At 43.6% G+C, this 12,873-nt stretch overlaps 1 protein-coding gene across 3 annotated transcripts in view; it reads left to right on the top strand.

Annotated features, from left to right (window-relative positions):
- Positions 1-12,873, top strand: part of SERHL2 (serine hydrolase like 2) — a 208,508-nt gene that overhangs the window by 107,840 nt on the left and 87,795 nt on the right. For 2 of the 3 annotated variants that reach the window (XM_077277341.1, XM_077277340.1), the window contains exon 7: positions 2,820-2,894. The exons of the other annotated variant lie outside the window; for it this stretch is intronic. In XM_077277341.1, coding sequence (XP_077133456.1) covers positions 2,820-2,894 — 75 coding nt within the window. The remainder of the gene's footprint in view (positions 1-2,819; positions 2,895-12,873) is intronic. 3 annotated transcript variants of the gene reach the window in all.

Below are 12,873 nucleotides of genomic sequence, written 5' to 3'. Positions count from 1 at the left end.
TCCTGCGTGATAATATAGGTGAATCTAATGAAAATGTAGAGTCCCTGTGGGTGGAGATAAGGGGAGGGGGAAAAATAATAAATTACTGATAGGGGTTTGTTATAAATCTCCAAAAATAATGGAAGCAACGGAGAATATCCTCGTAAAGCAAATAGATGAAGCTGCGACTCAAGGAGAAGTCATTATTATGGGGGACTTCAACTACCCTGAAATAGATTGGGGAACAGAAACCTGCAGTTCCAGCAAAGGTAATCGGTTTTTGACAACTATGAAAGACAATTACCTTTCACAACTGGTTCAGGACCCAACAAGGAGGGGGGCACTGCTAGACCTAATATTAACCAACAGGCCAGACCGCATATCAAATATAAGGGTTGGGGGTCACTTGGGGAATAGCGATCACAAAATAATAAGTTTTCATGTCTCCTTTAATAAGATGTGTAGTAGAGGGGTGACAAGGACCTAAACTTCAGGAGGGCAAATTTGCAACGGATGAGAGAGGATCTTGGTGCAATTAACTGGGACGATATCCTGAGACACAAAAATACACAAAGAAAATGGGAGACGTTTATTAGCATCCTGGATAGGACCTGTGCACAGTATATACCGTATGGGAATAAACATACTAGAAATAGGAGGAAACCAATATGGCTAAATAGAGCTGTAAGGGGCGCAATAAGTGACAAAAAGAAAGCATTTAGAGGATTAAAGGAAGTAGGTAGTGAGGAGGCATTAAATAAATACAAAAAATTAAATAAATTCTGTAAAAAGCAAATCAAGGCAGCAAAGATTGAGACAGAGAGACTCATTGCTAGAGAGAGCAAAAATAACCCCAAAATATTCTTTAACTACATAAATAGTAAGAAACTAAAAAATGATAGTATTGGCCCCCTTAAAAATAGTCTGGGTGAAATGGTGGATGAGGATAAGGAAAAAGCCAATATGCTCAATGACTTTTTTTCATCAGTATTTACAAAAGAAAATCCCATGGCAGCCAATATGACTAGTGATAAAAATTCCCAATTAAATGTTACCTGCTTAACCCAGCAGGAAGTACGGCGGCGTCTAAAAATCACAAAAATTGACATCTCCGGGCCCGGATGGGATACACCCCGAGTACTGCAGGAACTAAGTACAGTCATTGATAGACCATTATTTTTAATCTTTAAAGAGTCCATAATAACAGGGTCTGTACCACAGGACTGGCGTATAGCAAATGTGGTGCCAATATTCAAAAAGGGGACAAAAACTGAACTCGGAAATTATAGGCCAGTAAGCTTAACCTCTACTGTGGGTAAAATCCTGGAGGGCATTCTAAGGGATGCTATACTGGAGTATCTGAAGAGGAATAACCTCATGACCCAGTATCAGCACGGGTTTACTAGGGACCGATCATGTCAGACTAATTTGATCAGCTTCTATGAAGAGGTAAGTTCCGGACTGGACCAAGGGAACCCAGTAGATGTAGTGTATATGGACTTTTCAAAAGCTTTTGATATGGTGCCACACAAAAGGTTGATACATAAAATGAGAATAATGGGGATAGGGGAAAATATGTGCAAGTGGGTTGAGAGCTGGCTCAGGGATAGGAAACAAAGGGTGGTTATTAATGGCGTACACTCGGACTGGGTCGCGGTTAGTAGTGGGGTACCACAGGGGTCAGTATTGGGCCCTCTTCTTTTTAACATATTTATTAATGACCTTGTAGGGGGCATTCAGAGTAGAATTTCAATATTTGAAGATGACACTAAACTCTGCAGGGTAATCAATACAGAGGGGACAATTTTATATTACAGGATGATTTGTGTAAACTAGAAGCTTGGGCTGATAAATGGCAAATGAGCTTTAAATGGGCTAAATGTAAGGTCATGCACTTGGGTAGAAGTAATAAGATGTATAACTATGTGCTTCATTCTAAAATTCTGGGCAAAACCGTCAATGAAAAAGACCTGGGTGTATGGGTGGATGACAAACTCATATTCAGTGGCCAGTGTCAGGCAGCTGCAACTAAGGCAAATAAAATAATGGGATGCATTAAAAGAGGCATAGATGCTCATGAGGAGAACATAATTTTACCTCTATACAAGTCACTAGTTCGACCACACTTAGAATACTGTGCACAGTTCTGGTCTCCGGTGTATAAGAAAGACATAGCTGAACTAGAGCGGGTGCAGAGAAGAGCGACCAAGGTTATTAGAGAACTGGGGGTCTGCAATACCAAGATAGGTTATTACACTTGGGGCTATTTAGTTTGGAAAAACGAAGGCTAAGGGGTGATCTTATGTTAATGTATAAATATATGAGGGGACAGTACAAAGACCTTTCTGATGATCTTTTTAATCATAGACCGGTGACAGGGACAAGGGGGCATCCTCTACGTCTGGAGGAAAAAAGGTTTAAGCATATTAACAGACGCGGATTCTTTACTGTAAGAGCAGTGAGACTATGGAACTCTCTGCCGTATGATGTTGTAATGAGTGATTCATTACTTAAATTTAAGAGGGGACTGGATACGTTTCTGGAAAAGTATAATGTTACAGGGTATATATACTAGATTCCTTGATAGGGTGTTGATCCAGGGAACTAGTCTGATTGCCGTATGTGGGGTCGGGAAGGAATTTTTTTCCCCATGGTGGAGCTTACTGTTTGCCACATGGGTTTTTTTTGCCTTCCCCTGGATCAACATGTTAGGGCATGTTAGGTTAGGCTATGGGTTGAACTAGATGGACTTAAAGTCTTCCTTCAACCTTAATAACTATGTAACTATGTTAAAGCAATCTTTTTAAATTTACAATTATTAACTCCTCTTTCATTCATAGTTTGCTTCCGTGTTTCCGGAGACCGTTCAGCTTTTAATACTCCTGGATTCTTATGGATTTTTCCCTATTAGTTCTGTAAGTATCGGTTTTAATTAACATGGAGCTTAGTTCATCTATTGTGTAAATACTATCAGACTGTGTAAGGGTACTGTCTCACAGTGGCACTTTTGTCGCTACGACGGTACGATCCGTGACGTTCCAGCGATATCCATACGATATCGCTGTGTCTGACACGCAGCAGCGATCAGGGACCCTGCTGAGAATCGTACGTCGTAGCAGATCGTTTGGAACTTTCTTTTGTTGCTGGATCTCCCGCTGTCATCGTTGGATCGGTGTGTGTGACACCGATCCAACGATGCGTTCGCTTGTAACCAGGGTAAACATCGGGTTACTAAGCGCAGGGCCGCGCTTAGTAACCCGATGTTTACCCTGGTTACCAGCGTAAAAGTAAAAAAAAAAAAACCGTACATACTCACATTTCGGTGTCCGTCAGGTCCCTTGCCGTCTGCTTCCCACTCTGACTGACTGCCAGCCGGAAAGTAAGAGCAGAGCACAGCGGTGACGTCACCGCTGTGCTTTTTTTCACTTTATGGCGGCAGTCAGTCAGAGCGGGAAGCAGACGGCTAGGGACCTGACGGACACCGAAATGTGAGTATGTACTGTTTTTTTTTTTTTTTTTACTTTTACGCTGGTAACCAGGGTAAACATCGGGTTACTAAGCGTGGCCCTGCGCTTAGTAACCCGATGTTTACCCTGGTTACCCGGGGCCTTCGGCATCGTTGGTCGCTGGAGAGCTGTCTGTGTGACAGCTCTCCAGCGACCACACAACGACTTTCCAATGATCACGGCCAGGTCGTATCGCTGGTCGTGATCGTTGGAAAGTTGCAGTGTGACAGTACCCTAAGAATATACGGTATTGAAAAGGAGAATTTTTGTCAAATTATGCATATAATTCCACAAATAATAATGGAGCAACTACGGTCAGCAGAATGCAACAAAATGTGCTTTTTTTTAAATTGTTGTTTTACTGGAAATGTAAATTTTTATTAAACCTGGCAAATTGGGTGTTTTATAGCAGAAGAAAATGCAGTATAGATGCACAGCTAAGTCTACATTCACATTAGCGTTCGGCGCCGCAGCGTCGCCGCATGCGTCATGCGCCCCTATATTTAACATGGGGGCGCATGGACATGCGTTGTGCTGCGTTTTGCGACGCATGGCCGCAAACGTTGGGCGCAGAGAACGCAACAAGTTGCATTTTTTTTGCGTCCAACTTTCGGCCAAAAAGGACGCATGCGTCGCAAAACGCAGCGTTTTAGCGTGCGTTTTGTTGCGGTTTTGTTTGCGTTGTGCGTTGCATCGCCGACGCTGCGGCGCACAACGCAAATGTGAACGTAGCCTTATGCTGTTTCCCCTTGCACTGCATATCTGGTCCTTTTTACCACAATATTTTTTGACAGCGTATTTTTTTCTCTATGTAGTCTAAAGCAGAAATTTACATACACTGTATAAAAATACACAAGCATGTTTTTCTCAATATCTGACATGAAATCAGAATAAACCTTTCCCATTTTAGGTCAGTTAGGATTACCATAATTATTAATATTTGCCAAATGCCAGAATAATGAAAGAGAATATTTTAAGGCATTTTTATTACTTACTGCAAAGTCAAAAGTTTATATTCATTTCATTTGTATTTGGTACCATTGCCCTTACACTTGATGACTTGGGTCAAACGTTTGGGATAGCCTTCCACGAGCTTCTCACAATAGTTGGAATTTAAGCCCATTCCTCCTAATAAAAAAGAAAAAAAAAAAAGGTGTAACTGATCCAGGGTTGTAGGTCACTTTGCTCTCACCTGCCTTTCCAGCTTTGCCCATAAATTTTCAATAGGATTGAGATCAGGGCTTTGTGATGGCCACTCCAATTCATTGACTTTGCTATCCTTAAGCCACTTTATTACCATTTTGCTAGTATGCTTCAGATCACTGTCCATTTGGAAGACTCATTTCCGCCCAAGCTTTAACGTCCTGGCTGATGTCTTGAGATTGTGCTTCAGTATTGCCACATAATCTTCTTTATTGCTTCATTCAGGGACACAGGAGCCATGGGTGTATGCTGCTGCCACTAGGAGGCTGACACTATGCACAAAAAAAGTTAGCTCCTCCTCTGCAGTATACACCCCACCGACTGGCACTAAGTTAATGAGTTTTAGCTTAGTGTCAGTAGGAGGTGGACACGGGTCTTTCATTAGACCCATATCTACCTCCGTGTGCGTCGTTTCTTTTCAGATTCCCGGAGGGATACAGTGTGAATAGTCACTACGTGTACTGCCACCCCGTGTCTTCATCTAGTTGGCAGGACCCTAGCCCCCAACTCAGAATCGTGTTTAGGTGATCGGATCACCGGGCCTGCTCAGCCATGAAGATCCTAGGGAGGACAATAGCAGCGTCGGAAGTGATCCCTTTCGCTCAGTTCCACTCAAGACCACTTCAGCAGGCCATCCTTTCGCAGTGGGACAGGTCTGTCCTCTCTCTTGATCGTCCGATTTGTCTCTCTCTCCAAGTCAGATGGTCTCTCAATTGGTGGCTGTCATCCCACCTCATCTTCCAGGGCCGGTTGTTCCTTCCCATTCACTGGCAGGTCGTGACGATGGACGCCAGCCTTCTTGGCTGGGGCACGGTATTTCACCACCTGACTGTCCAGGGACGTTGGTCAGCACAGGAATCCCCTCTACTGATAAACGTCCTCGAGATAAGGGCCATCCTTCTGTCCGTCCCTCCGTCACTGGGAAAGGCTTTTCAGGAGTCTGCCAATCAGAGTTCAGATGGACAATTCCACGGCGGTGGCATATGTCAATCACCAGGGAGGGACTCTGAGTACCTTGGCGATGGCCGAGGTAGCCAAGATTCTCCTCTGGGCAGAGGCGACTGTTCTGGCGATATCCACAGTGCATATTCCCGGCGTGGACATCTGGGCCGCCGATTTTCTCAGCCGCGAGTCTCGCGGCAGGGGAGTGGTCCCTGCATCAGGAGGTCTTCCATCAGATTTGCATTCGATGGGGAACTCCAGATGTGGACATCATGGCGTCCAGGCTGCACAGGAAGGTTCCACGGTTCGTCTCCAGGTCCCGCGATCCTCTCGCGGTGGGTGCCGATGCTCTGGCCATTCCCTGGTCGCAGTTCGCGCTCCCCTATCTGTGTCCTCCCGTTCCCCTTCTTCCCAGGCTGCTGAAGAAGATGAAGGTGGAGAGGGTGCTGATCATACTGATCGCACCGGATTGGCCCAGAAGGTCTAGTCGCAGACATCGTCAACCTTCTTGCGGACGCCCCCTGGAGACACCCAGACAGACCAGATCTTCTGTCCCAAAAACCGATCTGCCACTAGAATTCTCGGTCGCTCAATTTGACGGCGTGGCTGTTGAAACCGCGGTCCTGAGAGCATCCGTTTTTTCAGATCGGGTGGTTCACACCATGATCCAGGCTAGGAAGCCGTCATCTTCCAGGGTCTATTATCGGACCTGGAAAGCCTATTTTAGCTGATGTGAGTCTAATCTCATCCCGCCTATGTCCTTCTCTCTCGCTTCCGTTTTGGCATTTCTCCAAGCGGGACTTGACGCTGGTCTTGCCCTTAGTTCCTTAAAGGGCCAGGTGTCAGCACTTTCCATTCTTTTCCAGAAGAATTTATAATCCCGTTCTCAGGTCAGAACTTTTCTTCAGGGTGTTGCACATGCGGCCTTTCCGTACCAGACACCTGTGGACCTCTGGGACATCAAGTAAGTTCTGGAAGCTCTGATGAATCCTCCGTTTAAACCGCTTCGAAAGGTTTCCCTGTCCTTTCTGTCTTGGAAGGTGGAGTTTCCGGTGACCATCCCCTCCATCAGGCACGTCTCAGAGTTGGCGGCTCTTTTTTGTCGCCCCCCCCCCCCCTTTCTTGGTTCTTCACCAGGATAAGGTGGTTTCACCAGGATAAGGTGGTTTTACCTCCACCTTCGTTCCTTCCTAAGGTGGTATCCGCTTTTCACCTAAATGAGGACATTGTTCTCCCTTCCTTTTGTCCTGGTCTGACTCATCCTCTGGAGTGTTCTTTGTACAAGCTGGATCTGGTCAGGGCAGTGAAGGTCTATCTTGCTAGGACCGCCCCTCTTTTCGTCATTCCTGATGGTGCGCGAAGAGGCCTGCCGGCCTCCAAGGCTACGATTGCTTGCTGGATAAGAACGGCAATTTTGGACGCCTACTGGGTCAAGAACAGAGTGCCTCCCTCCCCCTGGGATTAGGGCTCACGCTACCCGGGCAGTGGGCGCCTCCTGGGCGGTTCACCAGCACCCTCCCATGTTTATCAGCTCTATTGTTACAGTTTAAGTTGTCTGTTGTTTTTCTTTCTTTATTATCTTTCTATTCTCCTACAGCTTTCTCACTAACTGATTAACTTAGTGCCAGTCGGTGGGGTGTATACTGCAGAGAAAGAGCTAACTTTTTTTTGTGCATAGCGTCAGTCTCCTAGTGGCAGCAGCATGGTTCCTGTGTCCCCCAATGAAGGCTCCGAGAAACAGATTTTACGGTAAGCAACCAAAAAAATCCTGTTTTTCTCATAATGCCATCTATTTTGTGACGTGCACCAGTCCCTCCTGCAGCAAAACAACACTACAACATGATGTTGCCACACCTGTATTTCACAGTTGGGATGGTGTTCTTAGGCTTCCAAGCTTCTCCCTTTTTCCTTAAAACATAACGTTGGTCATTATGCCCAAAAAGGTCAATTTTAGACCACACAACATGTCTCCAAAGATTAAGGTTCCTGTTTGCATTTGCAAATATTAATCCAGCTTTTTTATGTATCTTTTGGAGTAATGGCTTCTTCCTGGCAGAGTGGCCTTTCATCCCATGTTGATACAGTACGTGTTTCACTGTGGATATTGACACAATCTTACCAGCTTTTGTGATTATCTTCACAAAGTCCTTTGCTTTTGTCCTTGGGTTGATATGCACATGTCGGACTGAAGCACATTAATCTCTGAGAAACATAACTCGTCTTCTTCCTGAGCAGTATGATGGCTGGACATTCCCATCTTGTTTGTGTTATGGATCTGCAACACAGGACTAAGGTAGAAGTGGGAAAACTGACCCTGCACTATGACTAGGCTGAAACCCTACGATGGAGTGGGCGATCCATTCCTTGCGAATAGACCCACCGACGATCCTAGGTTAATCTCAAGCGAAGACCTAAAGATAAGGGGAAGGGGTTCCCTAAAAGAACTAAGGACTGGGTCCAAAAAACGGGTCACCGCCTAATAGAAAACAAAGAGAAGGCTGTAGAAACCAATAGAAAACAGAAACTAAGGCTACGAGAACCAGAGGTACCAGCACTGCACAAATAACACACTCTGAACACAAAGCAAAGCACCAAGCTAGAGCTCAATCAGATTAACTCTGTTGTCCAGCAATGAATGGGAGGCAGGTGGTGGTTAATAAAGAGTGATACAAACATCTGACCCAAGACAAACCCAGCACCAGAGGAAAAATACCAGCAGCCAGAACTCCACAAGAAAATGGCGGATAGTCACAAACTAAACAGATTCTAACAGGTCTTGCATATAATTGTTTGTACAGTTGAATGAGGCGCCTTCAGGTATTTTAAAAAATTGTACTCAAGGATGAGCTAGATTTGTGCAAGTCCACAATTCTCTTCCTCGTATCTTGGCTGATTTCTTGAGACTTTCCCATGATTATACACAAAGAAGCAGTGTGCTTCAGGTGTGCATTAAAATACATCCACAGGTGTGTCTGTATTTAACTCAGATGTTTGTACCAAAACTAATTAACACTGGAGTATAAATCATATCCATTTTTTCTCTTTCTGATACTGCTCACAAATGCACCTTATTCATGAGTAATCAGGGTCTGCAAAGAAATTAACCCTGAAATAGTTTGGTATATCAAACTTTAAGAGAATATACTGATGCAGTCTTTGGCTGAGCACTTTCAAGCACATTAGCACTTTAGATATTATCGGTGATGGTGTTTCTTTTTTAGTTCCCCTCCTATGGTCAAAAGGGAGAGCCGTCGTCAAGTGGGGGCGCCATGTCGAACTTAGGGTAAGGTAGTGTGAGTAAGGGAAAGATCACCCCCTCACCATATTTACCTCTATCCTTTTTAGTACTGTTAACCCCTTTCTGACCTTGGACGGGATAGTACGTCCAAGGTCAGAACCCCCGCTTTGATGCGGTCTCCGGCGGTGAGCCCACATCAAAGCCGGGACATGTCAGCTGTTTTGTACAGCTGACGTGCCCACAATAACAGCGGGTGGAATTGCGATCCACCCGCTGCTATTGGCTAGTTAAATGCCGCTGTCAACCGCTATATGCGGCGTTTAACTAGCGCTTCCGGCCATCGGGGGTCAGCGATGCGTCGGCATGACAACCAGAGGTCTATTGAAGACCTCTATGGTTGTTGACGCCGGATTGCTGTGAGCACCACCCTGTGGTCGGCGCTCGTAGCAATGCAGCAATTCTACTACATAGGAGCGATATGAGCATATCTCGAATGTAGCAGAGCCGATCGGGCTATGCCAGCTTCTAGCCTCCCATGGAGGCTATTGAAGCATGGCTAAAGTAAAAAAAAAAATAAAATAAAAATGAAAAAAACAAACAAACAAAAAGTTTAACTCCTTTACCCAAGGGTGGTTTGCATGTTAATGACTGGGCCAATTTTTACAATTCTGACCACTGTCCCTTTATGAGGTTATAACTCTTGGACGCTTCAACGGATCCCGATGATTCTGACATTGTTTTCTCGTGACATATTGTACTTTATGTTAGTGGTAACATTTCCCTGACATGACTTGAGTTTATTTGTGAAAAAAACAGAAATTTGGAGAAAACTTTTAAAATTTTGCAATTTTTTAACTTTGAATTTTCATGCCCTTAAATCACAGAGATATGTCACACAAAATACTTAATAAGTAACATTTCCCACATGTCTACTTTACATCAGCACAATTTTGGAACCAACATTTTTTTTATTAGGGAGTTATAAGGGTTAAAAGTTGACCAGCAATTTCTCATTTTTACAACACCATTTGTTTTTTACGGACCACATCACATTAGAAGTCACTTTGAGGGGTCTATATGATAGAAAATACCCAAGTGTGACACCATTCTAAAAACTGCACCCCTCAAGGTGCTCAAAACCACATTCAAGAAGTTTATTAACCCTTCAGGTGTTTCACGGGAATTTTTGCAATGTTTAAGTAAAAATTAACATTTACCTTTTTTTCACAAAAAATTTAATTCTGACTGATCTTTTGTTTATCCACATGTTCATCACTACTGTTTCATGTTATTATTGAACTGGCCTTCCCGAGGTTGGGTTTAATATCATACTGATATATATCAAATCCACATGTTACCTATTATCTAGTTGTTATTTGTGTAAAACTAATAAAAAGAAATTTAAAACAAAACAAAATTTAATTCTGATCCAATTTGTTTTATTTTCCCAAGGGTAACAGGAGAAATTGGACCCCAAAAGTTGTTGTACAATTTGTCCTGAGTACGCTGATACCCCATATGTGGGAGTAAACCACTGTTTGGGCGCATGGCAGAGCTCAGAAGGGAAGGAGCGCCATTTGACTTTTCAATGCAAAATTGGATGAAATTGAGATGGGACGCCATGTCTCGTTTGGAGAGCCCCTGATGTGCCTAAACAGTGGAAACCCCCAAAAGTGACCCCATTTTAGAAAGTAGACCCCCTAAGAAACTTATCTAGATGTGTGGTGAGCACTTTGAACCCCCAAGTGCTTCACAGAAGTTTATAATGTAGAGCCGTGAAAATTAAAAAATCTTTTTTTCCCCACAAAAATGATCTTGTAGCCCCCAATTTTGTATTTTCCCAAGGGTATCTGGAGAAATTGGACCCCAAAAGTTGTTGTGCAATTTGTCCTGAGTACGCTGCTACCCAATATGTGGGAGAAAACTACTGTTTGGGCGCATGGCAGAGCTCAGAAGGGAAGAAGTGGGGTTTTGGAATGCAGACTTTGATGGAATGGACTGCTTGCGTCACGTTGCGTTTGCAGAGCCCCTGATGTACCTAAACAGTCGAAACCCCCCACACTTGACCCCATTTTGGAAACTAGACCCCCCAAGGAACTTATCTAGATGTGTGGTGAGCACTTTGAACCCCCAAGTGCTTCACAGAAGTTTATAACGCAGAGCCGTGAAAATAAAAAATCTTTTTTTCCCCACAAAAATGATATTTAGCCCCCAGTTTTGTATTTTCCCATGGGTAACAGGAGAAATTGGACCCAAAAAGTTATTGTCCAATTTGTCCTGAGTACGTTGATACCCCATATGTGGGGGTAAACCACTGTTTGGGCGCACGGCAGAGCTCGGAAGGGAAGTAGCACCATTTTACTTTTTCAACGCAGAATTGTATGGATTGAGATTGGACATGATGTTGCCCCAACCCTAACTTTAGCCCTAACCCTAACTTTAGCCCCAACCCTAATCCTAATGGCTAAATGGAAATAAATACATTTTTTAATTTTATTATTTTTCCCTAACTAAGGCGGTGATAATGGGGGGTTTGATTTACTATTTATAGCGGGTTTTTATATTTGACACATTAAAAGACGCTTTTTATTGCAAAAAATATTTTTTGCGTTACCATATTCTGAGAGCTATAATTTTTCCATATTTTGGTCCACAGAGTCATGTGCGGTCTTGAGTTGACGAGTTGATGTTTTTATTTGTATCATTTTTGGGCACATGACATTTTTTGATCGCTTTTTATTCCGAATTTTGTTAAGCAGAATGAACAAAAACCAGCAATTCGTGAATTTCTTTTGGGGGGGCGTTTATACCGTTCCACGTGTGGTAAAATTGATAAAGCAGTTTTATTCTTTGGGTCAGTACAATTACAGCGATACCTCATCTATAATTTTTTTGTGTTTTTGCACCTTTATACAATAAAAACTATTTTATAGAAGAAATAATTATTTTTGCATCTTTTTATTCTGAGGGCTATAACTTTTTTATTTTTTCGCTGATGACGCTGTTTGGCGGCTATTTTTTTGCAGGACAAGATGACGCTTTCGGCGGTACAATGTTTATTTATATCTGTCCGCACGTTATTCCACTTTTTCTTCGGCAGTATGATGATAAAGCATTGTTTTTTGCCTAGTTTTTTTTTTTTTTAAGGTGTTAACTAGTGGGACAGTTTTATAGGGCGGGTCGTTACGGACGCGGTGATACTAAATATGTGTACTTTTATTGTTTTTTTTTTTTTATTTACATAAAGAAATGTATTTATTGTAACAATATTTTTTTATTTATTTAGGATTTTTTTTTTTTTTTTACACATGAAAAATATATATTTTTTTACTTTGTCCCAGTGTGGGTTATCATGGTAAAGTGTTACATCGCTGATCTGACACTTTGCAATGCACTGTGTCAGATCAGCCATCTGCCAGGCACTGCAGGAGGCTTGCCGGCGCATGCTCTGAGCAGGCGCTTGCAAGCCACCTCCCTGCAGGACCCGGAAGGAGTCCCGCGGCCATCTTGGATCCGGGGCCTGCAGGGAGGACGGAGGAGACGCTCTGAGCAACGCAATCACATTGCGTTGCTCCGAGGGTCTCAGGGAAACATGCAGGGAGCCCCCTCCCTGCGCGATGCTTCCCTATGCCGCCGGAACGCTGCGATCATGTTTGATCGCAGTGTTCCAGGGGTTAATGTGCCAGCACAATAGTGCCGGATGTCAGCTGTGATAGTCAGCTGACACCCGGCCGCGATCGGCCGCGCTCCCCCTGGGGAGCGCGGCTGATCACATTAGACGTACTATCCCGTCGGTGGTCATACGGGCCCATACCACCTCGACAGGATAGTACATCTAATGTCAGAAAGGGGTTAAATCACCCCCCTTTCGCCCCATTCAAAATAAAACAATAAAAAAAATAAAATACACACATATTTGGTATCGCCGAGTTCAGAATCGCCCGAACTATGAAAAAAAGGATTAACCTGAACGCTAAACGGTGTAGTGAGAAAAAAATTGATACG

The sequence above is a fragment of the Ranitomeya variabilis genome, chromosome 8, assembly GCF_051348905.1.
Source record: "Ranitomeya variabilis isolate aRanVar5 chromosome 8, aRanVar5.hap1, whole genome shotgun sequence".
Lineage (NCBI taxonomy): Eukaryota > Metazoa > Chordata > Amphibia > Anura > Dendrobatidae > Ranitomeya > Ranitomeya variabilis.
This window is presented reverse-complemented; position numbering and strand designations above follow the sequence as displayed.